This window comes from Budorcas taxicolor, chromosome 18 (genome assembly GCF_023091745.1).
Source record: "Budorcas taxicolor isolate Tak-1 chromosome 18, Takin1.1, whole genome shotgun sequence".
In the NCBI taxonomy this organism is placed as follows: domain Eukaryota; kingdom Metazoa; phylum Chordata; class Mammalia; order Artiodactyla; family Bovidae; genus Budorcas; species Budorcas taxicolor.
In genome coordinates this window covers 15,691,358-15,717,839 of record NC_068927.1, presented here as the reverse complement: position 1 = coordinate 15,717,839, position 26,482 = coordinate 15,691,358, and the positions used below count along the sequence as shown (strand labels likewise).

The window sequence follows — 26,482 nt, the reverse complement described above, 5'->3', positions numbered from 1 at the left end:
TCCCTATGCCTGGGGCACCTACCCAGCCCATTCCAACCTCCTGCACTCACATACGTGGGGAAGGCAGGATCTAGGGGTACAGGTCATGGGCAGCTGTGTGCCCCTCTGCCCACCTCCCCAGGCCCTGACTGACCACCCTGGTCTCTTGAGAAGGCTCACTGTTTGCTAGACACAACCTTCCTGTCCACCTTTGGGCTCCTGTTCTCAGCATGGGGACTGGCGCTGAGTGGCAGCCAGGATGTGCTGAGTGGCTCATGCACCACCCCCGTCTTCCCACCACAGCCCCCCAGGGATCTGATGGCCCCCACTCTGGCCTCCTGACCCCAGGCTGCTCCTGGATGGAGGCAGAGGTGGGTAAATGGGATCCCATGGCAGGGGTGGCAGGGTGCTAACCCAGGGCCCTGCCTGCAGATGGCGTACCAGGCGTGGGTGACCAACGCGCAGACGGTGCTTCGGCAGCAGCGGCAGCAGCAGGCCGAGCAGCAGCGCACAGGTGAGTCTGGCTGTGAGCAGGTTGTGGGGTGGTGGGGAGGCAAAGCGCTGATCAGATCCCCTGTGCCTAGGAGGTGACCCAAGCCAGGAGGCAGGGCTGGCAGAGGGCTTGGAGGACGAGGTAACCGGTGAGTTGGCGCCAAGGGCTGCGGTCAGGGAGCGGGGGTCACCCGCTGACCCCTCCTTTACGCCCTCCTGCCCAAACCTCGCCGCAGGCCGCAGCCATGTGATGCAGCGAGTGCTGAGCGCCGTGCAGTTCCTGTGGGTGCTGGGCCAGGCACTGGTGGACGGGCTGACGCGCTGGCTGCACGACTTCACGCGGCACCACCGCGCCATGAGCGACGTACTGCGCGCAGAGCGCTACCTGCTCACGCAGGAGCTGCTCCGGGTGAGCGGACTGCCGCGGCCCCGCTGTGCCACGAAGGGCCACGCCCCGGGTCCGCCCCCTATGCATACGCCCCGCCCACTACCACATGCCCCGCCCCTGCACAGACGCCTGCCACGCCCCTCCTTTTGCCCAAATCGGTTGACCTGAGCCCCTGGCTGCCCTGCAGGGCGGAGAGGTGCGCCGGGACGTGCTGGACCAGCTGTACGCCAGCGAAGCCGAGGCGGCCCGTGATGCGCTGAGCACAGCATCGAGGTAGGAGCGGGGGCGGGCGGCTCAGGACAGTGGGGACCCACCTCACGCGGCCTGTCCAGCCCCAGCGCCTGAGCTGCTGCACAGGGGGCGGTAGCCGGCTGGACCCTTGTCCACCAGAGACCCAGAGGCCCTCCAGGATTGCCCCCAGAGCCCGAGCAGAGTGCAGGCCGCCTTGTGAGCTGCCCTCTCCCGCAGCGGGCTGGGGGTGGAGGAGCCACTGAGCAGCATGACCGAGGACACCAGCAGCCCCCTGAGCACCGGCTACGACACCCGCAGCAGCAGCGAAGAGGTGGTCGCCGAGCCCAGGGCTTCTCTGCGCGGCTCTGGGGAGCTTCCCACCGGCGGCCGCGGCCGAATGCGCACGGCCAGTGAGCTGCTGGTGGACAGGTGAGCAGGGAGGGGTGCACAGCGGGTGGTCCCCGAGGCTCCGAGCGGTGCCAGTGCTGGTGCCGTCCAGGCCTCTGCGCCAGGCCTGAGCCTGGTCCCCCGCAGGCGCATGCACATTCCGGAGCTGGAGGAGGCGGAGCAGTTCGCGGCGGGGCGGGGCCGGGCGCTTCGGCTGCTGGAGGCCCTATACCAGTGCGTGGCTGCCCACTCCGAGCTGCTGTGCTACTTCGTCATCGTCCTCAACCACATGGTCACTGCCTCAGCCACCTCCCTCGTGCTGCCCGTGCTGGTCTTCCTGTGGGCCATGCTCTCCATCCCGAGGCCCAGCAAACGCTTCTGGATGACGGCCATCGTCTTCACCGAGGTGGGAGTCGCTGGAGGGGTGCAGGTGGGGGTGGGGTGCGGGCGCCACGCTGACCTCTCTCCCCTGCAGGTCACGGTGGTCGCCAAGTACCTGTTCCAGTTTGGCTTCTTCCCCTGGAACAGCCACGCTGTGCTGCGGCGCTATGAAAACAAGCCCTACTTCCCGCCGCGCATCCTGGGCCTGGAGAAGAGCGACAGCTACGTCAAGTATGACCTGCTGCAGCTCATGGCGCTCTTCTTCCACCGTGCACAGCTGCTGGTGAGTGCTCACAGACACACCTGCACACGTAGATGGACACATGGGAATGCACACACACAGCCAGTTTGTTTCAGGAAGCAGGCAGGACATAGTGGGGTCCAAGGTGGGCCTGGCCATCTCAACCAGCCCAGCGTGGCTGCACCAGCCTCACCAGCCTGCCTCACTCCACAGTGCTATGGCCTCTGGGACCACGAGGACCCCCCATTGTCCAAGGAGCACGACAGGGGCAGTGCAAAGGAGAAGGGGGCTGAGGAGGAGCCAGCCCTGCCTGCACCCCAAGAGGAGCCAGGAGGGGTGGCCAGGCCCCCTGCTGAGGACCACGTCCAGGCGGAAGCGAAGGGTGGGCCCCTAGAGCCCGGCGGCAAGAGACGCATCAGTCTCCGTTTCAGGAGGAGGAGGAAGGAGAGCACGGAAACCAGAGGACAGGCCATTGGTACGAGGGCCCACCCAGTGGAGCCACTCACACCCCACGGCCCTCACACCCTCTGCTGGTGACCCTGGGGAGGTCCCTGCACTCGGTTTGGTCTGTACAAAGTGGGCTGGCTGCACTGGCAGCCCCTTTGGGGTTTCTCGGGATGGTCAGGAGTCTGAGCTGGGCCAGCCGGTGCCGTGCGGGCTCCACCGTCAGTGGCGGCTGCTCCCCACAGAAGGCGAGGAAGAGGAGGCAGCAGCAGTGGCGGTGGTGGCAGCGGGGGCAGAGACCTTGCGGAGAGAGAAGAGGCGGAGTCGTCCCCGGGAAAGAGTGAGGGTGCTGGGGGTCCGGCTGCAGAGCTTCTGCCTGTCCCTGTGAGTGCCCAGCTGGGAGTGCCCAGGTGAGGGGAGGGAGGAGCAGGGCCTCGACTGAGCCTGCCCGCCCGCAGGGCCCGGAGCGTGTACTGGCCCGTGCGGCGCTTCTTCCAGGACATCCTGCACACGAAGTACCGGGCTGCCACCGACGTCTACGCACTCATGTTCCTGGCCGACGTCATTGACTTCATCATCATCATCTTCGGATTCTGGGCCTTTGGGGTGAGCTGGGTCTCGGCCCTGGTGAGTCCAGGCTCCGCAGCCTCCCCAGCACCTCTGACCTCTGCTCTCCTGGCCACAGAAGCACTCGGCAGCCACGGACATCACATCCTCCCTGTCAGACGACCAGGTGCCCGAGGCCTTCCTGGTCATGCTGCTGATCCAGTTCAGCACCATGGTCATCGACCGCGCCCTCTACCTGCGCAAGACTGTGCTGGGCAAGCTGGCCTTCCAGGTCGTCCTGGTGCTGGCTGTCCACCTCTGGATGTTCTTCATCCTGCCCGCCGTCACCGAGCGGTGCGTGCCAGGGTGCAGGCCCCGTCTGGACACAGGCTTTGTGGTGCCTGGTGGAGGCAGGGTTGGGGGCGGTGGGCACCCTGACCTGACCTGGCCTCCCGGTCCTGTCCAGGATGTTCAGCCAGAACGCGGTGGCCCAGCTGTGGTACTTTGTGAAATGCATCTACTTCGCTCTGTCCGCCTACCAGATCCGCTGCGGCTACCCCACCCGCATCCTCGGCAACTTCCTCACCAAGAAGTACAACCACCTCAACCTCTTCCTCTTCCAGGGGTGAGTGTGGCCAGCCTGGGGCACGGGGCGGAGGCAGGGGCTGTCATCCCTCCAGCCCTCCTGACAGTGCCCTGGTCTCGGGCAGGTTCCGGCTGGTGCCATTCCTGGTGGAGCTGCGGGCGGTGATGGACTGGGTGTGGACGGACACCACACTGTCTCTGTCCAACTGGATGTGCGTGGAGGACATCTACGCCAATATCTTCATCATCAAGTGCAGCCGAGAGACTGAGAAGGTGCCGGGGCCCCGGGGGACACTGGCCACTCACCCCTACTGGGGTCCCACCTGGGGTTCACCGCCCACGCAGCAGGAGTCCAGAGAGCACGGTCCTAAAATCCTCCTGGTGGCCAGAAAGGGCTTCTCCCAGGGGACGGTGACTGAGGCTGCCTCAGGGACGGCCCAACCACAGAGGGGCCGGAGCCGGCACTGGGCAGGAGGGGCCTGGCATCTGGGCCCTGGCTCATTGTCGTGGGTCACGGTGTGAGCACTGACCTCTTAACTGGGCTTTTGTGCTTTCTCATCAGTTTTATTGATAAAATTCACACATCACCAGGTAGATGGTTTCTAGTATATTCAGATCTCCATAAGCATCAGCACAGGTAAGACCACACTCATCATCCAAACAGAAACCCCAGCCCCACCAGCAGTCGGCCCCCAGCCCCATCCACCTGCCACATGGGTGTGCCTGTTCCTGTCACGCCAGCTGCACGGACCCACAACACAGGGCTTTCCACGACTGGCTTCTCGCAGCGCAGTGTGGTCCAAGCTTATCCATGCAGCTGTACCAGTTTCTTCTCATGGCTACGTAGTAGTCCACTGTGGTTAAGACTTGTGTATGTCCTGAAAAAAAAGCCTCCACAGCCTTTCATATCTCCTGGGTGTGCACTTAGGAAGGAACCCTGTGTCTCTGGGGGCCCCCTTCCGAGCCCCTGTGGCTGTGGCGTGGCAGGGACGCCAGCCTGCTTGCCCCATGCCCTGGCAGGGAGGGAGGTGTCTCACTGTGCTTCTCCTGTCTCACCTGGTGACCTGTTTCCCATCAAGCATCTTTCCCCGTGCTTGTTGGTCACCTGTGTATCATTGTCTTTGGAGAGACAGTCTGCCCAGGTTTCTCTCTGGTTCTTACTTGGGTGGTGTTTTTCATTGTGAGGGCTCCTTATGCATTCTGGAAGTTAGACCCTTATCAGGTAGATCTGCCCTGAAAGCATCTACTGCTTTAGGTCTCCCATGAGTTCATCTTTGTCAAGGATGTGGGTGACCAGCGCCCTCTGTGGCAAAGGCTTTCCTTCCCCATGGCCTCAAGGTGGGGGTCTGGTTCTGGCTTTGGGCTCTACTCCCTGGTCAGCTATCTTCACTGCTATGGCTTCAGTTTCAAAGTATGGTCAAGGCTTGACTTTGTGGGGGTCACAGGGGAGCCTGAGACCACAATGCCTGCTGCCAGGACCCGGCACGGGGCCAGGTGGGTGACCTGTGTTTACCCCCCACCTCCAGAAATACCCGCAGCCCAAGGGGCAGAAGAAGAAAAAGATCGTCAAGTACGGCATGGGCGGCCTCATCATCCTGTTCCTCGTGGCCATCATCTGGTTCCCCCTGCTCTTCATGTCCCTGGTGCGCTCTGTGGTCGGTGTCGTCAACCAGCCTATCGACGTCACCGTTACCCTCAAGCTGGGCGGCTATGAGGTGAGCATCACACGGGGGCCTGGCTTCACATGGCTGCTGGGGCTGGGGGGCCTCTCCGGGCGCCAGGTCACCGTGTCCCCACCGCCAGCCCCTGTTCACCATGAGCGCCCAGCAGCCATCCATTGTGCCCTTCACGCACCACGCCTATGAGGAGCTGTCCAAGCAGTTTGACCCCCACCCGGTGAGTGGTCCCCTGTGCGTCTGCCTGTGGTGGGAGGGGGTTCCGGCTGCTCCCCACTGAGATGCCGCCCTGCACCCAGCTGGCCATGCAGTTCATCAGCCAGTACAGCCCCGAGGATATCGTCACGGTGCACATCGAGGGCAGCTCTGGGGCACTGTGGCGCATCAGCCCGCCGAGCCGGGAGCAGATGAAGCGGGAGCTGTATAACGGCACGGCCGACATCACCCTGCGCTTCACCTGGAACTTCCAGAGGTGTGTCCTGGGGGGGGCGCCCCACCCTGTGCTTCACCTGGAACTTCCAGAGGTGCATCCTGGGCGGGGGACAACCTCAAGGGGTCACACACCTCACCGGGTCACACTGTGCCCCTGCTGTAGGGACCTGGCCAAGGGCGGCAGCGTGGAGTACACCAACGAGAAGCACACCCTAGACCTGGCCCCGAACAGCACTGCCCGGCGGCAGCTGGCCAGCCTGCTGGAAGGCACCTCAGACCAGTCCGTGTGAGTGGGTTGGGGGGCCGGGTGTGGAGGCCACAGGAGGGCTGGACCAGGCCTGACTTACCACTTCTCCCCACAGGGTCATCCCCCACCTCTTCCCCAAGTACATCCGTGCCCCCAACGGGCCTGAAGCCAACCCTGTGAAGCAGCTGCAGCCCAGTGAGTGGGGCAGGGGTTCTGGGTGGGGGTGCTGGCTGCGGCCACGGCCCTGGACAGCTGGGGGCCCTGACACCTCCTGGTTCCCACCTAGACGAGGAGGCTGACTACCTCGGCGTGCGTATCCAGCTGCGCAGGGAGCGTGTGGGCACGGGGGCAGCTGGCTTCCTCGAGTGGTGGGTCATTGAGCTGCAGGACTGCCAGGCCAACTGCAACCTACTGCCCATGGTCATCTTCAGTGACAAGGTCAGCCCGCCCAGCCTCGGCTTCCTGGCCGGCTACGGGTGAGTGTGGCGGGGCCAGGGGGCAGGTTGGGGCGGGGTGCAGGCCAGCGGCGGCCCTGAGGCTCACTTGCCCACCCACCTGCCCCCAGCATCATGGGGCTGTACGTGTCCATCGTGCTGGTCATCGGCAAGTTCGTGCGCGGTTTCTTCAGCGAGATCTCGCACTCCATCATGTTTGAGGAGCTGCCGTGCGTGGACCGCATCCTCAAGCTATGCCAGGACATCTTCCTGGTGCGGGAGACGCGGGAGCTGGAGCTGGAGGAGGAGCTCTACGCCAAGCTCATCTTCCTGTACCGCTCGCCCGAGACCATGATCAAGTGGACGCGCGACAAGGAATAGAGCCGCCACGGGGGGAGCCGAGGCCCCGGGCTGATGCTGCTGCCACAGGAAGCCGTGGCCCCCCGGCACAGGACTGCTGGCCCTTCCCGTTGTCCCCCACCCCCACGCGTACTGTAGTTTTCTAATTAAAACGTTTTTATTTATACAAAGGGGCAATCACATGCTGCCTGCTCAGCCTTGCCTGCCTTCCTGCTCCCGGGGGTTTCCTGTCCCCGGCGCTGGTCCGCGAGCTCAGCTCTCACCAGTCCTGGCCTCGTCTTCGCTGTCCCCCAGCAGGGTCTCCTGCTCGGCTGTGGCCCTGGGGAACCGCATGGTGGGAACCGACACCCAGAAGGACCCCTCCTATGCTCCCGCCCCCAGCAGAACAGGCAGTACCTCTGGCTGCGGATCTGGGCCTCGGACAGGATGTAGGGTGGCAAGAGCTCCAAGGAGGGCTGCAACAGAGTCAGCATGGGCGAGGGGCTGCATAGCACAAGGCTGGCCAGTGCCCACCTGTCCCTCACCCGGGAGAGAGATGGCCACTCACCAAGTCCTTCATGTTCACTCGGCAGCCGTAGCACAGCTGCTCCATGACCTGGGCCCGGGGGTCCTCCCTGCAGAGCACGCTGGACTGAGCACCTGGCCTGGCCCTCAGTGAGGACCCTAGGGCGCACCCACACTGTGCAACCCCAAGGTGCTGACCACAGCGGGGTGGGGGGCACGACAGGACGAGGCAGGGACTCACCCCCTGTAGCAGCTGGGGCCCCCACCCATTCCAGCACAGCAGCAGGGCCCGGCAGCCACCCCGGCCTGTGTGACAGGGGGCTGCATCTGGGGGAGTTGTGAGGTCTGAGCCCCAAAAGCCGTGGCGCTGTCTGCAAACAAAGAGGAGCTGAGGGGACCTCCAGGCCCACAAAACCCCAAGAGCACTCACGGGTGCCCCGCCCCAGCACCGCGCAGGGTAAGGACAGACCAGCGGTGTCGACGTCCAGCGTGCACATGCAGAGCAGGCAGCGGGGGCCGGCGACACAGCCGTCCCTGGGGGCCTTGACCAGCTTCTCGCTTGTCCTAGGGGTGGGGACAGGGCTCTAAGACACTGCTGGCCGGGTGCTCTACCCCGCCAGTGCCCCCCTACCCCCAGTACCTACACGCACCCACCTGTACACGGTGCTAACTGTGGAGGGGAACTGGGCCTGCAGTCTGAGGATGAAGGCCTCCATCAGCCGGTGGATGCTGGCCTTCTCGGGTGCCTAGGAGCAATGAGACAAGGGGGCAGCTGTGGGAGGGCCCCCACCTCAGAGAAATCTGGACCCTGGGCTTCATAGCATTAGCCCTGAGAGTCTGCTGTGGAGCAAACCAGGCGCCCCACTTCTAGAGCGCCCCCACTGTTCAATCAGACACCCTGACAGAGCCCGCCCTGCCCCTCGCCCCACCCCCACAAACCCCACTCCGGGAGTGCAGGGATGCCCCACATGGGCTCCACCATGGCAAGGGGCGTGCACGCTGCCCACCTTGGTGTCCAGGGCCGGTGTGCAGACGGAGGGCACGGCAAACAGGCGGTTGTAGAAGGCGACCTCCTTCAGCGTGTGCTCGCGCATGGGCCGTACCACCACCACGTCGCCATGTCGCTCGTCTGAGAAGCCCTGGGGCCGGTGAGGGGGATAGTGTTCCTCACTGTACTCGGCTGTTACTGCCCGCTGGGGGGTCCCAAGCTCTCCCCGCCTCCTGGGTGGCCCCTGGGCAGCTTGCAGGCGCACCGTGTCCCAGGCAAGGAAGGCCCCTCTCCCCAGCGCCAGGCTGGTCATGAGCTTGATGGCCAGGCGGGTGCAGCTGTCCCCCGTCATGACCTTGGAGTAGCCGTGGTTCCGGGCCACATGGAGAATCAAGTGGGTCCTGTGGATCGAGGCGGGAGGTCTCAGGAGCCCAGGGAGGCAGGCCCACAACTCGGGGGGCAGGGCGAGGCGGACTCACCGCAGGGTCTGCAGAAGCTCCTCCTTGGCCGTGAGCGTCTTCACTGAGTCAAACAACCTGGACAGCGCCTGGGTCTGGGCAGTCGTGGGTGGCCCAGCGGGGCTGTGGGGGTCCTGGGCGCAGTGCTGGCTCTGCCGCTCCACCCCATCGGCGCCCAGTGCGTGCTGCTGCTGCAGGAAGCTGTCCACGGCCGCCTTGTAGGCGCTCTCCATCCCCACTGGCTCCTGGGCAGAGCAGCGCAGCACGGAGGGTGGCAGGCTGAACACCTGCGGGAGGGCAGAGCCGTGAGGCCCGCCCCAGGTGGGGGAAGCAGACCCGTGCCCCTCAGGCACCCAGTGCTCACCCCCAGGCCCTCGAACAGGGACGGCCTGCCCACCTCTTCCAAGGCCACAATGTGCCACGGGAAGCCAGTGGTCTGCAGGACCAGCTTCACCTCCGCCAGAGTTTTCGCTCTGTCCTCGGGGCTCTGGCCGCAGGTGGCTCCCTCTGAGACCCGCAGGCAGAAAAAGAGAGTCAGGCTTAAAGAGATGCGGACAGTGGTCAGGACCAACAGCCCTGTGTCCTGGGGGCAGCAGTCTCTGAATGCTGACCTGTCTCCTCGGGGGGCATTTTCAGAGTGGCTGGTGAGTTCTCTGGGCATGGGGTGGAGGCCGGAAGGGCAGGTCCCCTAAGACAATGAACTCGCCCTTCTCACTCAGTGCCCTGGACCCCATGGTGGACACTCAGCAGACGTTCCTGCCCAACCCTGGACGGTCTGAGACTTAGGATGGCAGCAGTGCTGTCTGCCGAACACGCTCACTGTCTCCAGAGAAACGCCCCTAGGAGGACTTCTTGTGGGCACAGTGCCAGCAGTCAGCAGGCCCACCTGAACACCAGGGCCCAGGAGGAGACGTACCATCAACGTAGAGAACCCCTGGCACGAAACGCAGCCTCTTGGCAGAATCTCGACTCAGGCCCTGGGGGGACGTGATAGGGCCTCAGCTCCAAGGCCAGAAGCCACCGGGCACTTTGCTGCAGAGACTCTGCTCCTTCCAGACTGAGGGCCCCCAGGAAAGGGCAGCAGTGCCCCTGTGCTGTGCTGGACTCCACGCAGGCCCACGGGGAGGAGGCACAGCCCAACGCGCTTCAAAGCGGCACTCCCTGGGGTAACTCTGTCCCCCTCCAAGCAAAACCCGCTCTCAAAGCCTGTCTGTGCCTCCTGGCAACACCTGAGAAGCCCCTGCCAAGCCCTTCAGACCACTCAGAGCAAGAAAAGACCATGACAGCAAGGCGTCTCTAGTCACAGGGAAGAGCATTGCCGGGCGAGGGCGGGGAGGGGGGTGGTCTCACACCCTCTGGCCAGGTTGAGGGCACCGGGAGGCAAGGGCAGAAAACCAAGCGTAGAAGTGCCGCCTCCGGGAAGCCCCAGCACAGGCCACACCGCCACCCCTTAGAGTGCGTGCAGCGGTACAGGTATGTGCCACGCGGGTCAAGGCCTCCCAAGCACCCCAGGGCTACCAGGAGTCCCACTGCCTCCAGTGCCCAAAGTGGGCCTGTGGATGGGCCAAAGCACAGCCCCCATGCCCCTTGTCTCTCCACTGACAACCCCCGAGACCTCCGAGCCCCCCCTTAAACTGCTCAAGGAAGCCACCCTGACCCCCCGAGCCCTTAGGTCCCTGGGGCACCTGCTCTTGCTTTTTTACTGTCTTGTTCCGGACACCCTCCCTGGACCAGGGGAATGCCCCTGGACACCTCGAGGAGCGCTTTGCCCTGGTGCCACCCTGGTGCCTGGTGCTGTCCAGCAACTCATGTCTGCATTCGAGCAAAGGGACAGGGCACTAAACCCGGACATGGCTGGGCACTCCCCACACCACTCCAGGGCCAGCGTCCACGTGCCCACATCTAAGAGCCCCGAGCATCCTGGCTGGGAAGGGGACCTTTCTCTCCAGCCCCAAGCAAGAGTCCCTTGGTGCTAGCCCCCCCACACTGGATCCTGGCTAGGCGTGGCAGGAGGATGGTGTGGAGACATACCTCAAGGACCTGCCAGACCATGGAGCTGGACGAAGGCCCCCCAGACCACGCCAAGAGCACCTGCGGAAGAAGGAACATCACTGGAGGCACTGCATCTCCAACAAGGCCCACCCTCCATCCACGGATGTCTCCGGATGTGAGTCCCCCAGGAGTCTGGGTGTGCGCCCATGGGAGGGGCTGGCACAATGTGGCTGGGACAGGCCGCCTGCGAGGGGGATGCCACACCCTACCTTCTCTCCTGGGAAGATCAGCCTGTTCTTCCCCAGCATGGCCCTGAACTTGTGGACGTACAACGCCTTGAAACAGTCCCTGCAACACAGACACTAGGAGCTGCAGCAACACAGCCCAGGCCACCCACCAACACTTCACAGGCTGACAGCCTGAGAGTCCACCAGGTTACATTTTCTTTTAGCAACTTCCACCCTTAAAGCAATGTCTTGACATTAAAAGCTGCACCCAAAGATGGGTGAGGGTAGAAACGAAAAAAAAAGAAAAAGGAAGAAAAGAAAGGAAAAAGGAAGAGAAAGACACAGAAAGGAAAAAGAGGAAAGAAGGGAGGAAAGAGAAGAAAGAAGAGAGACAAGCAGAGAGAAAGCAAGCTCCCTCCCCAGCAACCCAGCAGGCAGGCAGGTGGAGCAGAGGGGCCCGAGCAGAGGGATCTGAGCGGAGGGGAGCAGCGCTGCCCCAGACAGCGGCCAAGCCTGGGGCTGTGCCCCCGCAGCATTTCCTTCTTGCTGGTCAGATGATCTAGTGTCACAACGTCCCCAACACGGAACAGGCCCTGCTTATGAAGAGCTGACCAAACACCCCGTGGAGGCTTTGTGGACAGTAACTCAACAGCAGAACACCTGAGGCTCCAGGGACCCCAGGGGATCTGCCACGGGGTGGCTCCTGGAAGGTCAGGGCCCGGGAGGTTCCTTGGGCAGACACAGATGCTCACAGTGGCAGAGAGGACCCTGCAGCTGCCACAGCCGTGCCCCCTGAAGCACCATGAGGCCCCGGAAACCACCCTCTCCCTCTGGTTAGGCGAGGCAAGGGCTTCCTACAAGCTGACCTTCTCTACCAATGAGGAACTTGCTCAAAACCCAGACTGCCAAGATCTGCAACCTGGAAGATCAGCCTATCACCTCTTTCCAGACTAAGCAAGCAGGGGAGGGGAGCCCTGGGCCCAGAAGGAGTCGCTGTGGCCTCTCTCCTCCTCATCGGAGAGTTCTCCAAGCAGCATCTCCAAGAGGCTCTTATGTGGTTAAAGCAGTGACTTTCATATCTAAAACATATTTCCTGACAGCACACAGCAAATCTACTCGGCCCTGCAAAAATGGGCAACTGTGAGAAAGTTTGGGAGAAAACAACTTATTCCATCCCTTTGGCTTCTTTTTCAGAAACTTATTAAGTAGAGTCTGATACTCCGGGAGACCAATTTAAAAATGTGAGCTGGTCAAATAATTCAGCGTGTTTGCCATGCACATCACGTCACCTGAATTTCATAAGGCAGGTGACAAGCCTGACCCCTGTGGAACTATGGACCCTGTGAACATGACCAGACACTGAAAGTTATGACTCACGGCAATGTGACAGGGCCACAGACAGCTTCAGATCAGACGGAGCATGCTAGGCCTCGCTGGGAGCAGCCCCTGCTCCTGTCCAGAGGTCCCCCCGCAGATTGCCCCTGGTGGTCCAGTGGCTAAGAGTCTGTGCTCCCAGTGCAGGGGCCTGGGGTCCATCCCTAGTCAAAAAACTAGATCCCACATACCTCAACTAAGACCTGATGGAGCCAAATAAATAAAACAAAAAATCTCCAAAGATGCCCCCACAGCTCGGAGAGAGAGGGATGAAAGGGGGGGTTCTGACCTCCCAGCTGTGGGGGCATCTTTGGAGATTTTTTTGTTTATTTGGCTCCATCAGGTCTTAGTTGAGGCAAGCTGCCCCTGAATACGTTCCAGCTGCCCTGAGGAGCTCTTCTCGCCTGCACCACACTCCTCTTCACCTTCGCTCCCAACTCTCTCTGTAAGTGCCACCCGGACCTTCCTGCCACCTAATGCATGCCTGGATGATGGCAGAACGGCACTCACACAAGAACCGACACCCATAGCCATACACACACACTCACCCACCCCTGGACATTAGGAGTAAAGTGCTTTCAAAAGAAAGAAAGAAAGCCGCAGAAATGGAGGCAGTCCTGGTTACTGAGACTGTGTGTCCCGGGTCACCTCCCACCTCCAGGCCTCACCTGCAGAAGGCGTCTCCAGCCCGGATCACCACCACAGGCAGGCCTTCCTTGCACTTCACACACTTCTGATCCCGGGTTCTGAGGCATTGGGAGAAGAGAGACCAGGACACTGATTACACGCGCTCAGGGGCTTCGGGGAGGCGGCAGCCGGTTTCTCATCCCAAGCTGTTGTACCATAGAGGCCATGGTGGGGCTGGGGAGGGGGAGGAAGGAGCCTGCACCTCACAGACCGGACCTTGTATCTTCTCCAGACTACCCCTCTGAGGAAATACCAGAGCCCTAAGGGGATTTCAGTTCTTCAAAGCCAGCTCAGTTAGCTCTGTCTCAGGGCTGGCACGAGAAGAGAGACAGCTAGTTCTGGGAGGCGCTGGAGGGGAGAACTGGAACCAGAGTGCAGAAGCGGCCGGCAGGTCGACTTTCCTCGCCAAGTAAGGACAGCTTGGTCAGAGGCGGAACAATTCCACTGGCTACAAAAATTAGAGGTGCGAGCGCGCCAAGTGTTCACCACGGGCTTGCCAGGCACTCCCCGGATGCTGAGGAGCGAGGTCCACCCCACACCAGAGATTCCTGGACTCCCAGGACCCGCCCTGGGCAGTCTGCGGGCTTCCCGGAACGTGGCCCCCGAGACTGAGCGCAAAGCGCGTACGGGCTGGCCCTCGGGGCAGGGCTCGCTCCCTGCTGGAGGATCGGAAAGGAAGCGGCGGGTGCAGCTGCCCAACTTTTACCCAAGCCGTGGCGGCGGTGACCCCTTGGGGGCGGACTCCCGGTACTCCTCAGACATCTCGCACATGGCTGCGCCGTGTCGCTTAGCAGACAGCTTCGACGGCAGAGGCGGGGCGCATTCTGATACGTCACCTACGCGCCGGCGCGAGGGGCGGTCGCTCCCTATGACGTCAACACGACGCCGGCGTAGCCGTGACGCTCGAACCGGGGGCGGGCGCTCCTTGTGACGTCAACTTGGCGCCGGCGCGGCCGTGACGCGCAGGCCGGGCCGGGACAGGGGCGGCGGCGGCGGCGGCGGCGGCGGCGGCGGCGGCGGCGGCGGCGGGCCGGGCCCCGGGATGGCGATGTTCCGCAGCCTGGTGGGCTCGGCTCAGCAGCGACAGCCGCCGGGCGGGCCCGCTGGCGGCGACAGCGCCCTGGAGGCGCAGTACAGCTGCCCCATCTGCCTGGAAGTCTACCACCGGCCCGTGGCCATCGGCAGCTGCGGCCACACGTGAGTGCGCTGGCCTCCGGGAGGCCGCGGGGTCGGGCGCCGCCCCGGGGAGGTCTGAGGCCACCCCAGCGCAGTCCCAGCACACGAGGACTTGGGGGGCGAGGGGCTCCACGCGCAGCGCCGTTTCTGCCCTCTGGGTACGTCCATCCGCCTCAGCCCAGCGTCCTGCCCGCTCGCCCCGGGCGCTCGACCCCGATCACCCCGTCGGCAGACAGGGCCGACCTGCAGCTCTGCCCGGTCTCGTGTGCCAGGAGCCGCTGACGGCCTCGGCGGGCCTCCCTGGGAACTCAAAGGGCAGCGGGCGCGACCTCTGTGCCGGTCGCCTTCCATCTGGTCTAGTGGAGACTGGGGTGGGCAATTGTAAATAAATGCTTTGTGGCTTTTGCTGTCAACTATTTTTTGGATCCGCTGTCAGCTTGTCGTGACTGCAGAGGAGAGGAGTTCCCTAAAGTTTGGACAAAGGCTTTCTTGGAGTCTGGTGCTGTTTTGTTTTGATGGAGAACTTGGGTCACCATGGGTCACTGAGCAGCCAGGCAGGCTGGCCCTCGGTGGACCAGATGCCACACACCTTGCTAGGGTTTCAAGCTGCTCCTGGCCCAGTTGTTTCAGGAACACAAACCTGAGGATGTGGCTCTTCTCCCAGCAGAGAGCTGCACTCATGTCTTCTGGGAGCTGCCAGCCTGGTTGAGAGGGGCTGAGATCAGAGTGTATGGTCTCCAACTCTCCAGAAGGCTGAATAACACAGCTCTTGAGTGAAATTAGCAGGGTGGGAGAGGGGACAGGAGGGCTTAGCTGCCCACAGAGTTGCTGAGGAGGTGGGGCCGAGGTGCACCCAGGATAGTAGGAGGCCCCAGAACATTTTGCAAACAAAGGCAGCTGGCCTAGGAGGTTCTTGACGCAAAGAGGGAACTGGAACTGCTAGGTGTGTATGCTGTGTATCCTCAGGCTGCGGGAGTGTCAGGAGTCGGAGCGCCTTCAGGCACACACAGTGCAGGCAGCACAGACACCCACCTGCGCACCCTGGGAAAGCGCTGCTGACTAGTCCTGAAGGCGCTGGCCTCACTTTTTCATGCTGTCTGTGACATTTTGGCAGGGGCAGCCTTTGAACAGCACCTCTCTCGTCAACACGCACCAGTGGGTGTTGTCACAGTGTGTTCATCTTCTTCCAGCCAATCATTGAGAGAGCTGCAGAGCCTGTCTTGGGGCCCAATTTTAGAAAGCCTTTCCTGGGCTTAGGATTTCTACCAACACTCACCCAGCCCTAGACACAAGCCTTTTTTCCCAAATAAATCTTTTTAGAATACAGAACTACACAAACTGCTGTGATAGCATATTCTTTTATAACCTCTCCCCACACTTTTCTTAGCAGAATTAGACCCCTCTGCTCCTGTTCCTGAGGCTGGTCCTGCAGCAGCCTCTTCTTCAGCTTCTGCCTTGGAGATGTTTTCTTCCTGACCCTACTGCTGATGGAAATCTCCTGGCTGGTTATCTTTGCTGCCTACTTTCTATAAGTTTTCTTTTCCGATGTTTTGAAGGCGTGTGTGCAAACAAACAGGAGAAGGCGATGGCACCCCACTCCAGTACTCTGGCCTGGAAAATCCCATGGACGGAGGAGCCTGGTGGGCTGCAGTCCATGGGGTCTCGAAGAGTTGGACACGACTGAGCGACTTCACTTTCATGCATTGGAGAAGGAAATGGCAACCCACTCCAGTGTTCTTGCCTGGAAAATCCCATGGACGGAGGAGCCTGGTGGGCTGCCGTCTACGGGGTCACACAGAGTTGGACACGACTGAAGTGACTTAGCCACAGCACAAACGAACACGAAAGATTTAAAGACACCCCTTTCCTTTTAAAAAGTCTGCTGGTGGTCTGGTTATCTGCCTCACTCCACAGCTACCTGACTAAGCAGTTTCCTTCACAAAATAGGTTTTCTGGAGGTGACAGCAGCCCTGCCTGGGCCTGGACTCCTGCTCCAGCACCCGACAGAAGGGGACAGGTCACAGGGAGGGCTTTCCAGCAGGAGCCCAGAGGCAAGGGGGCTCCTCGGCGGAGACGGTGGAAGCGCTCCCAGGAAGTCCCCAGAGGAAGCCAGTCATCTGCCACGCTCAGGGGATGCCCTGGGCAGTAAGCTGCACCTGGAACCAGAAACCACCTGGCTGCTCCTGACGCTCTGACGAGGCCTCCCCTAGTGCCGTGTATTTGGGCCGAGTTCTGCCTGGGCTGCCCCCAGCCACTGTGCCTCTTCTGTCCATCCGCCCTCTCTGGTCAGTGCCGTCACACTGTCTCCCACCTAAGTGTCCCCACGTGCAGTCTGTTAACGAACAGAAGTTGTAGAAACACTGGCACACTCGTGCATAAGGAGATGCGGAGGGAATGTTGGTAACAGACATTTTCTGAGTCCTCCCTGCTTGCAGAGGCCTGGGAGAGAGGTGCTGTTACTCTTCCAGCACAAGGAAAAGGAGATTGGGGCAGCCGAGGGCAATCCCCAGGTGTTCAGCAAAGCCGAGGCTGGAGCTCAGGCTGCTGGGCCAAGCCGGCCCCTCACCCCTGTCACTGAGGCCCCTCCTGCGGCCACAGCCCCCAGCACCCGTGGGCCAGTGCCTGCAGACACCCAGAACTGCCGAGCATTTACCAGCCTGGAGCGGGCTTCTCTGCTGAGTTCACAAGGCCTCTGTCCACAGGCTCAGTGGCCTGAGAGGCTTGGGTTCCAGGCAGCTCCCCTGGTCTGTGCAGGGGGTGACCAGTGGGGACAGCACTGGAGTGATGGGTCCACGCAGAAGAGGCTCCGGCCAGCTGACGGGCCACCCCCCCACCCCCTAACAAGGCCTCCGTGCACCTGCGAGGGCAGGGGCCATGCTGCACCTCGTTCTGCCCCTGGCTCCTTAGGGAGTAAGACAGGAGCTGGCAGTGCAGTGGGCGGGTCAGGCAGGGCTCATCCTCCTGGAACAGCAGCTTCCCTGCCTCCCCTCCCCACCAGGCGCCCCTCTCCTGACCCAAGGCCGGTTTGTCCTGAGTACACCCTCAGCCTGGCACTCTGCAAGCTTCCTCCATCTCCTTGTGGCTCAGGGGACACATCCCTCACTGAAATCACACAGGTGGCTGCATGGGAGCCAGCATGCAGGAGAAGGGCCTCTGGATCGCCTCAGGTGCCTCTTCCTGAGAAGAGGTGAAAGTCTGAGGCGGAAGGATGGGGACCCTGCACTCTGCTGGGCCATCTGTGCCCCCAGAAATGCCCGCAGCCCCCTTTCTCGCAGGGCTGAGCCTGTGGGCTGTGGACGAGGCTCCAGTCTCTGCTGAGCAGACCCCTTGGCACTTCCTACAAGGCCAGACCAAGCTGGTCCTGAGATCAGGCTCTCGGTCCCTCTTGTGCCCCAGCTGAGAATGTGTGACCTGCGGCGTGTGCTCTTCCGCAGCATAGAGCTGGTTGTGAACAGGAACTGCTGTGGCCAAGCACCTGAGGGTGCAGGACACAGCACCTCCAGAGACATGGATAAGAGCTCAGAGCCGAGAGGAGCCTGAGCACCTGGGCACAGCCCCTCTGCCACCCTGCCTCTGCTCAGGCCGGGCCCGAGGCCTGCTTGCCTAGGGACAGGGCATGTCCCAAGACTGGTGACGCTCCCTGGCCAGCCTTGGCCCTGCTCCTTCTAGTGAGTGCTGGGCCCTGGGGCCCTGTGGTTTCCTCTCAGCACTGGGGGTTAGTGATTTTACCCTCAGACTTAGTGGGTGGAGGGCCTCCTGGGTCTCCCACGCTGTCCTGGAGCCCCCGAGGTGTTGTCGTCACCCGTGGCAGTGAGATGGGCAGGGTGGGCCCTGGCCCTCCCGCAGCCAGTGCTCTTGCTGGGACCAAATCTAGGGGCCAGCACAGGACAGGGGGTCACGGCTGCAGCTCAGGAGCCCATGATGGGGCAGGGACAGGGTCATCTTTCAGCCAGACAGTGCCCACCCCACCTGCAGGCCCCGCACAGAAGCACCTGCTGATGTAGGGGCTCACAGCCCTCAGGCCCGTGTCCCCCCTGCAGGTTCTGTGGGGAGTGCCTCCAGCCCTGCCTGCAGGTGCCGTCCCCTCTGTGCCCGCTGTGCCGCCTGCCCTTTGACCCCAAGAAGGTGGACAAGGCTGCCCATGTGGAGAAGCAGCTCGCGTCCTACAAGGCACCCTGCCGAGGCTGCAGTAAGAAGGTACTGGCTGGGCTCCTGGAGGGTGCATCGGGGAACCAGGCGCAGGCCACCCCCGAGTCCTGTTGAGCAACCTGCCATTCCGCTCACTTCCCGAGCGTGGCCCAGTCTCTGGGCTGTGGCCGATGCAGGGACGGGGGCTGAGCTGAGCCCACCCTAGACACAGCCTAACACTCCAGTGACCCTCGAGCTGCAGGTGGTGACTGAGGCAGGCCCAGGCCCACTGTCCCTCCAGCACCTGAGCCCCCCAGCCCGCCCGACACCTGCTGTTCCTGCAGGCAGGCACACCACCTCTCAAGGGACCCAGCCTGGAAGCAGAACGTGCAGTGAGGTTTTCAGATTCTGCCATTCCTCAGGTTAACAGGTTAACTCTCCTGAGTTATCACAGTAGGAAGTGGCCCTGGTTGCTCTGTCCCCAGGGTCAAAGGTCTGAATGTCCAGGGGCCTCTTTCGGGCTCGCGTGCCCCTCCCTCCCAGCCCAAGAGCAGCGTGAGGTGCCCTACGCTCGGTCTGTGTCATGGTTCTTTCCACGCAGGCAGGATCAGAGCGGCAGGCCTCACGCAGTGTCCCCAGCCCTGGGCAGAGCAGGGCCAGGCCGGTGTCAGGAGGCCCACCCCCTGTACCCCAGGCTCTGGGTGGGCGCTCCTGGAGGTTCCTGTTTGTGCCATCTGGGAGGGCTGCCCGGGCCTCTTTCTTCTGCTCATTCCTGCCTGCCCCGGGCAGCCAATGCGCTCCTGCCCTGCCCTGTTGAGCTGGTTCTGCCTCTGGCTGGAGCGGGCAACCTGGTAATCACGAAGGCTGTGTCACGTTAGTTTTTCTGTTTCTTAGTAACGAGTTCTCAGCACACCTGACTGCCTAGAATTTTGTCTGCTGGCTCCCATTAAGAGGGGTGACTTTTCACAAATAAACACCCTCTCCTGGGACTTCCCTGGTGGTCCAGTGGCTAAGACTCCACGCTCCCAACGCAGGGGGCCCGGGTTCGGCCCCTGGTCAGGAAACTAGATCCGACAAGGCTCAGCTAAAGATCCCAAGTGGGGCAACTAAGACCCAGAGCAGCCAAATCAATCAATCAGTTAAACAAACAACCTTCCCATGTCCCCCAGCTCCCCAGGGGCCCCGTCAGGGCCCCCCCGGAGGCCCCCTGCCCCCTGCATGACCACAGTGTGAGCTGTGAGCGCCTGCTTCTGGGTGCGGCTCTGCAGCCCTGGGTACATCGGCCTCCTTCTCCAGCCAGGGTGCTGGCCGGGGTGTCAGGAGCCAGGGGCTCAGCCCCCGCCCCCTGACCCTGCCCTCTGTCTTCCCAGGTGACGCTGGCCAAGATGAGAGTGCATGTGTCCTCCTGCGTGAAGGTCCAGGAGCAGATGGCCAATTGTCCCAAGTTCGTCCCTGTGGTGCCCACGTCCCAGCCCATCCCCAGGTAGGCCCCACGCAGGTCATCCTCTGGGGCAGTTTCTGGCCTATGTCACAGGGTGGGCAGTGTGGCTCCACCCTGAGGAGCTGCGAAGGGCCTCAACCCCTGCAGGTGGGGACCCAGGAGGGCCCGGCCCGGCCCACCTGTCACCCCCCAGTGGGAACGCAGTCCTTAGGCTGGGGCCAGACAGACACCACTCTGGGCGGGCAGCCATGTCGAGGAAGGAGAGACTGGGAGGTCCTGGTGGAACCTGCAGAGGGCAGAGGCTCCACGACAGCAGGGCCCACAGTGCGGGGGAGGGCGAGCCGGCTGGGCCATAGGAAGGGGGGCAGCGCCACTCACCCCCCGCCCCCGCCCCAGCGCCGTCCCCAACAGGTCCACCTTCGCTTGCCCTTACTGTGGCGCCCGCAACCTGGACCAGCAGGAGCTGGTGAAGCACTGCGTGGACAACCACCGCAGCGACCCCAACCGCGTGGTAAGCCTGCCCACCCCCGGGACCCTGCTCCCCACGTGCACGGCCTCCCAGGCCCCGTGGGCTCACCCCCCCGCTCTGTCCCAGGTGTGCCCCATCTGCTCGGCCATGCCCTGGGGTGACCCCAGCTACAAGAGCGCCAACTTCCTGCAGCACCTGCTCCACAGGCACAAGTTCTCCTACGACACTTTCGTGGTGGGTGACCCGCCTGGCCCCGCCCCGCCGCCGGTGCTGGTGGTGGGCGGGTTTGCAGGCCACCAGAGGCCCGGGGGGGTCTGGGCTGTGCAGTGGGCCCCTCTCCCACGGGCCAACCAGCTCTCCTCACTCGGGGCGCCTCTGGGGGAGGTGCCATCGCAGGGGTACCGTCTCCCCGGTTTTGCACTGAGGCCTGGGGACAGACCTTCCTTGGGGACGGGCCCCTCCAGTGCCCACTGGGAAAGAGCCACATCCCGCCTGCAGACGCTCGCCTCCTGGTGCGCCCCCAGGCCTGCTCTTTCCGTCCCCTGCCAGCCTGCAGGCACCCAGCCTTGTAGGCTCCCGCCTCTGCTCCGCCCGCACCTGATCCTGATGGTAGAAACACAGGAGTGCTGGCTTCCCCCACTCCGCCGTCCTTGAATCTGGGGGGGGAAGGACAGCTCTTATTCCTCGCATCCACCACACACAGTCTGTCCAGCCCTCCGTCACTGGGCTCGGTGTCCTCAGGGCAGCCAGACCATCCCCCACTAGTTGCCACGAGGTGCCCAGGACCCATGACCGTGAGGCTGAACGGCGGCAGGGCGGGGGGCTGCACGCCGGTCTGCTGGGGTGGCCGAGCGGGGGTGGCCCTGAGAGGCCACGGCGCCCCGCCCAGCTCCACCCCGTCTTCCAGGACTACAGCATCGACGAGGAGGCCGCCTTCCAGGCTGCCCTGGCCCTGTCTCTCTCCGAGAACTGACGGTGCCACCACCGGCTGAGCCTTCCCGCCTCCAAGGACAGAGCCCGCCAGCTCCTGCGCCCAGACCCGCCTGGGAAGGCGCCTCGAGGGCTGGGCAGAACCTCATCGCTGCCAGAGGAGAGGCCGCGTCCCCACCACCTGCGCTCCTGCTGAGCGCCGCTGGCTCCTCGGTGCTCGGGCTGAGCACGTGGCCTCGCGGGGCGGCGAGTGCGGCCCCTGTCCGTGTCTCAAAGCCATGCTGTCCTCCCTGCAGAGAGGACCCTTCAGGCCCCGCCACCCAGCAGGGATGCGCAGGGGCCCGGCCCAGCACCTAGCAACGCTTCCCCCTCGCGCGCTCGGTACTGGCTTTTGTGATACCTAGAGGTTCCGCACTTTTCTATATTATCCGGTGTGATGACCTTTTCACATTTTCTAGAGCAAAGACAAAGCAGTTACCCTTCATATTGCAATATCTGTGTTTGACTAGGAACAATAGTATTTTTATGGAACATTTACAAAATTATATTTTTTAAAAAAAAACAATCAAAAATGAACAGTTGTGGGATAGGTGGGGGAAGGAAGGGAGAGACGGGACAATGGCTGTGTGTGGGGACCAAGGTGACCACATCCCCAGGCCACTTCGCCTTTCCCCAGGCCCCCTGTGATCAGCCGGAAGAAATCCCAATGTCTGGCCACTTGTGGAGGCAGCCGGGTCTGCTCCTGGCCTCCCTCCTGGGTCCTGGCCTCAGCCCTGCTGTCACTGTTCTGAAGCTGACAGCCTCCTGGCCCAGGCAGGGCCACCCCCAAGGGTGGCAGAAGGCAGGGGCCGGGGCAGTGGCTGGTCAGGCCAGAAAATGCTCACTGGCACCTTCGTTTGGTTCCTGGCGTAAATTATTGCTGTCTTAAAAAAAAAATTTAAATAAAACGTTTCAAAGCATCTCAAGCGGCCTGACCAGTGCATTTCTTTCAGCAAATATTAACAGCAGAGGGCTGGAGTGGGGTCAGGAGGCCGTCCTCTGCTGCAGGCCTGCGGTCGTGTGTCCTTCCCCAAGGAGTTCCACCTCTGAGACTCCCACAGCCTCCCCAGGCAGCCTGCCAGGCTGTGCCCTCAGCATGCGCCCTCACTGCAGCCCAGGAGCCAGCCCTCCTCTCAGACATCCATCCAGGGACAGTGGTCTCAGGCCAACATAAATACCAGGACCCCCCTGCTGTTTCCAAGTCACCATGGGCCTTTAAAACACGATGAGCACCCCGTGTGGTCAGGGTCCTGGTGCGCTGCCGAGCTGTCCCTGCCTGCCTCCCCTAGCTGTGCCCTGGACCCTGCCCCTCAGGAGAAGGTGAGGCTCCCGCTGACCGTGGCAGGGCAGACAAGCAGAGGCCTCCATGAGAGGACCGTCCTGCCTGGGGCACAGCCAGCCTATAGAAAGCCTTCCTCAGGAGCCACCAGCACCCCGCCCCCCACCGACCACCCTCTGACCCCACTGGCCACAGACGCCACCTGCCAGCCTGTCCTTCCTGCTGCCTTCCAGATGAGGCCGTGACGTGATCCCGGGGCCACCCAGGCCCAGCCTCAGGTTCCCCGGGGCTGGCGGGAAAGGAAGCGTGTGGCTGAAGTGCCCCTCCTACAGGAGGCTGAGGGGCTGGGATTCAGGCCCCCGTGCGCAGTAGGGGAGCCTCAGGGTGGCCCTGGCCAGTCCCCCGGGGCCTGGAGCCAGCGGGGGCAGCGCGAGGACCACCCGGCTCCAGAAGCCAGGTGCAGACGCTGCCCCGCGTCCTCCCCGCACCAGCCCAGCGCCTCACTCCGCCACGACCCTCCCCTGCCCCCGGCAGTCGTCAGTCCTGACCCCTCCGGGGCTGGCCACCCTGCCCCCATCTAGGACCTGTCGCTTCCTCCCCCCCACCACCCCAGAGCTGCCAGCACATCATACCCAGGACACGTGTGGTTCTGGGGTCATTGGGCCCATGTCCCAGCCCCAGTTCAGCCTCCAGCCCTGGGAGCAGGGCTGGCGGCAACTACGTTCTCCCCTCCTGGACACAGCCAGGCTGGTCAGCCACAGGTCCTGACCTCACAGTGCCCTCGAGGAGGCAACACCTGGGTGTCTGTCCCCGAGTCTCGCCCTGTAGAGGCCTCAGCACCCACCATGTCAGCACACGACCAAGGGCTCCCGGCCACCGCAGGCTGGCAGTCCCCAGGGGTGATGCCCAGGCTGCAGCGCCTCCTTCTAGACTCTCTGACATACCCGAGCACCGCGCGTCTGCCCACGAAACATACTCCCTGGAAGGAGCCTTGAACTCCCTCTCGATAAAGCAGCGCAGACTGACAGGCCCAAAGACACCTCCACACGGTGGGCCTGAGAACACATCCCCAGCAGCGTGTGATCAGCACCAGCCGGCAGCAACCTTTCGCGCCCAGAACCCATGCTGAGCCCTGTTCTCTGGCCCAGCCAGCTGCCAGGGCTGGGACCCCACCAGGAGGAGCAGCCCTCACAATCACAGAGAAGAGAGCCGCGCCCCATGGCCCTCAGGCCTCTCCCACAAGCCGCCGGGAACGAGGGCCCAGACAGGGAAGGGGCTCTGAGAGGGTGCCGTGGGGCCCAGAGTTGGGAATTCGGCTGTGCACCAGCAGACACTCCCCTGCAAACCCCGGCCCACCTGCAGAAGCCTGACCGCAGTGACACCCGGCACAGCTCCTGCAGCATCACTCATGTGCACGCCAGAGTGCAGGCCTGCACACACCCGAGCACTGCATGCACACGTGTGCAGCCCTCCTCAGCCCCGCATCACCTGCGAGGCTCAGTGCCTGGTGACACACCTGCTGGGGGTCACAGCTGTGGGTGAAGGCCAGGGTCCCCTCCCAGAAACCCCGTGTCACACAGCATGTGAGCCCCTCCCCCCATTTAAGAACCAGCCCTCTAGAGGGGTCCTGCAGCTGTCAGCAGCTGTGAGCCCCTTCTGGGGGAGACCACACACACACTGGCCACCAGCCTGAGCCAGAGCACTGGGTCCATGACTTTGGCCAGCCACAAGGATGCTCCAAGGCAGGCTGCCACAGCCACGCCCTCATGACAAATACACCACACACCGACACAGGGGCCACGCCACCAGGGCAAGTGCCCCGAGTCCTGGGATAGCCGAGCCCCAGCTGCAAGGCCAGGTTCTGAGTGCCATTCTGAGCCCCAGAGCCAGGCCCACTTCGGGGCCAGGTCCCTTCACCCCGGTGTCCCCGGGGACGGGCATGCCTGGACCACACCTGACACTTTTCCATCTAATCTGACAGGTACTGCTAACCCCCAACCACAGACCCAACCTCGCCCAGGTGCTGTGGGGGAGGGCGAGAGCGTCCCAACTCTCCAGCCCTTGGCTGCATCTAACAGGGATGGGCTTTAAACATTGGGCCAGGAAGCCCAGTTAGTAGAAAATCCAGGCTTAACAGAATACAGGTGCACAAGCCCAGAACCACATTGTAAAGCACAGAAAAGAACAAAACATACCTGTAAAAGAAAGAGAACACCAATGTAGGAGGAATTGTAACAATCTTACCTGGGCTCTGCTGGCTCAGTGTCTGATAGAGGCAAGCGGGCTTGTGGCCACAAGCAGACATCACCAAGCGTCAAGGGCAGACCCTGCAGGTCCTGCTCTGACGGGAAACACCATTCCAGGAGGCCAGGGGGAGTGGGCTTCCGACAGCGCAGCATGGGGCCTAGCTGCAAGGCAAGGTAGTCATACTGAAGACAGACGACACAGAGCAGGGTGAGGGGGCACTGCCACTGACCTCCCAGGGCTGCATGGGTGTGAGCGGGGCGGACACGTGGGTTTTCCTCTGTGAGTCCTACTCCAGCCTGGCCCGGACACAACCCTGTGAGTCACAGCCGAACAGGGAGTCTGTGTGACCACAGGAGGGCAGTTCTGAGCAGTACGCAGGGACCTCAAACTTCCCTTTGGGTCACTGCTCATGGCAGCCCTCGGAAAGAAGCACCCCACCCCAGAGGTGATCTAGGGTCCTCAAAATCCCTGGGGTGTTTCCTGGGTGAGATCAGCTGGTTCTCCATGGGAGTGCGCCAGTCCCTCTGGGGACCAAGGTCAACCTGAGGCAGCCACACAGTGTTTTACTGGGCAAGGAAGGACAGTGTGAGTGCAGGGCTGGCTCGGGGATCTGCAAGTGTTATCTATGTCTGGGAAGACGAAAAGGAAGGGAAGGTACACATGGAAAGCTTGAGGCCACAGGAGAAACACACAAGCAGAAGGCAGCCACATGTTCTCCGAAATGCATGTGAGTGGCAACGAGTGGTAAGCCAGGTGATGGGAGAGACAGGCATCTTCTCCCATCTGTGCCCCACCTGTCTGTTCAACCAAGCAACAGACACCCTGAATGAGGCTGGAAGTGCCAGCCCAGTCCCGGTCCCCCTGCCGCCTACCTCAGCACGTTTTCTTTTCTGCAAAACTGAAGGCATATAAGACCCGGCGTGACTCAGGCCTCCCTCCCCACGTCTCTCTGAGGCTCCTCTGTGGGCTCTTCACCACCTCCACTCACCCCCAGGCTCCTGGCTGGCAAAGCACCCGGCTGCACATGGTGCCTGCGCCTCTCAAGGCAGGCCTGCTGCACAGCCAGGGAAGGGACTAGCGGTTCTCACGGGCCTGGCAGTGTGTTCCTCCACCCCCGCCAGAGAGGGACCCTTGAACTCATAAAATGTCCACATCAGAAGGTACCAGACATGCAGGCATGGCCGTCTTTTGGTGGCACTGAAAACTCCAAAAGACACAGAAGTTGAGGCTGTCTGGGTCTCACAGACTAGGCTGCGGCAGCGGGTTCAGGCACTGCCCTCTCACTCCACTTCCCACAACTGCCTGTCTGAACCCTCGGAACTCCGGAATGTCAGGTGGTGTCCTTTCTCCCACCAAATGAGCTTTCTGGAGCCAACTGCCAAAGTACTGTCTCTTTTGGGTCCCCTCCCACTGGGAGAGGGCCGCTCTCCCCGAGGCCGGTAGAGCCCCTGGTCACCACTCTAGCGGGTCAGCAGGGTCAGCTCTGGAGTTCAGGGCTGGCGCTCATCAAACCTACCTTTGCGGATTTGCGCAGGAGGCGGAGCGGGCTTGTAACTGGCTGGAGCAGGTTCTCTGAAGCTGGACTCTGTTTAAGCTCGAACCACAGGGGTGGACTGAGCCCAGCTCGGCTTTTGCCCAGCCCTGACCTCCGCCCTTCAGTCCACGGCGAGTGGGCGCGCCAGGTCTCGGGGTCGGCATGACTCATGGCGCGCGCCAGGGA

General features: G+C 62.5%; 3 protein-coding genes across 4 annotated transcripts in view; 2 read left to right on the top strand and 1 right to left on the bottom strand.

Moving 5' to 3' along the window:
- PIEZO1 (piezo type mechanosensitive ion channel component 1) overlaps nt 1-6,992 on the top strand; it is a 56,378-nt gene extending 49,386 nt beyond the window's left edge. Inside the window, exons 32-51 of the mRNA XM_052656175.1 lie at nt 412-493; nt 564-620; nt 708-880; nt 1,047-1,132; nt 1,328-1,519; nt 1,625-1,883; nt 1,953-2,141; nt 2,313-2,574; nt 2,789-2,927; nt 3,002-3,149; nt 3,229-3,443; nt 3,556-3,714; nt 3,800-3,947; nt 5,201-5,389; nt 5,478-5,570; nt 5,650-5,822; nt 5,946-6,068; nt 6,145-6,224; nt 6,316-6,505; nt 6,595-6,992. Coding sequence (XP_052512135.1) covers nt 412-493; nt 564-620; nt 708-880; nt 1,047-1,132; nt 1,328-1,519; nt 1,625-1,883; nt 1,953-2,141; nt 2,313-2,574; nt 2,789-2,927; nt 3,002-3,149; nt 3,229-3,443; nt 3,556-3,714; nt 3,800-3,947; nt 5,201-5,389; nt 5,478-5,570; nt 5,650-5,822; nt 5,946-6,068; nt 6,145-6,224; nt 6,316-6,505; nt 6,595-6,844 — 3,207 coding nt within the window. The 3' untranslated portion in view covers nt 6,845-6,992. The remainder of the gene's footprint in view (nt 1-411; nt 494-563; nt 621-707; nt 881-1,046; nt 1,133-1,327; nt 1,520-1,624; nt 1,884-1,952; nt 2,142-2,312; nt 2,575-2,788; nt 2,928-3,001; nt 3,150-3,228; nt 3,444-3,555; nt 3,715-3,799; nt 3,948-5,200; nt 5,390-5,477; nt 5,571-5,649; nt 5,823-5,945; nt 6,069-6,144; nt 6,225-6,315; nt 6,506-6,594) is intronic.
- CTU2 (cytosolic thiouridylase subunit 2) lies at nt 6,972-26,426 on the bottom strand. 2 transcript variants are annotated; one of them, XM_052656557.1, is made up of 16 exons: nt 26,279-26,426; nt 24,760-24,923; nt 13,035-13,112; nt 11,035-11,113; nt 10,805-10,864; nt 9,690-9,750; nt 9,171-9,280; nt 8,795-9,060; nt 8,581-8,716; nt 8,335-8,466; nt 7,982-8,073; nt 7,797-7,891; nt 7,569-7,698; nt 7,371-7,437; nt 7,220-7,278; nt 6,972-7,142 (listed from the first exon to the last, which is right to left on the bottom strand). In XM_052656557.1, exons 2-16 carry the CDS (start codon nt 24,912-24,914, stop codon nt 7,076-7,078), a joined length of 1,587 nt encoding a protein of 528 aa, XP_052512517.1. In that variant the 5' UTR covers nt 24,915-24,923; nt 26,279-26,426; the 3' UTR covers nt 6,972-7,075. The 2 variants fall into 2 exon arrangements, with proteins under 2 accessions (XP_052512517.1, XP_052512518.1); XM_052656558.1 differs by lacking the exons at nt 24,760-24,923; nt 26,279-26,426 and adding an exon at nt 13,760-13,858.
- RNF166 (ring finger protein 166) lies at nt 14,088-22,156 on the top strand. The gene is made up of 6 exons (XM_052656559.1): nt 14,088-14,250; nt 18,270-18,426; nt 19,728-19,840; nt 20,195-20,309; nt 20,394-20,501; nt 21,175-22,156. Exons 1-6 carry the CDS (start codon nt 14,096-14,098, stop codon nt 21,238-21,240), a joined length of 714 nt encoding a protein of 237 aa, XP_052512519.1. The 5' UTR covers nt 14,088-14,095; the 3' UTR covers nt 21,241-22,156.
- Nucleotides 26,427-26,482: the final 56 nt, after the last annotated feature.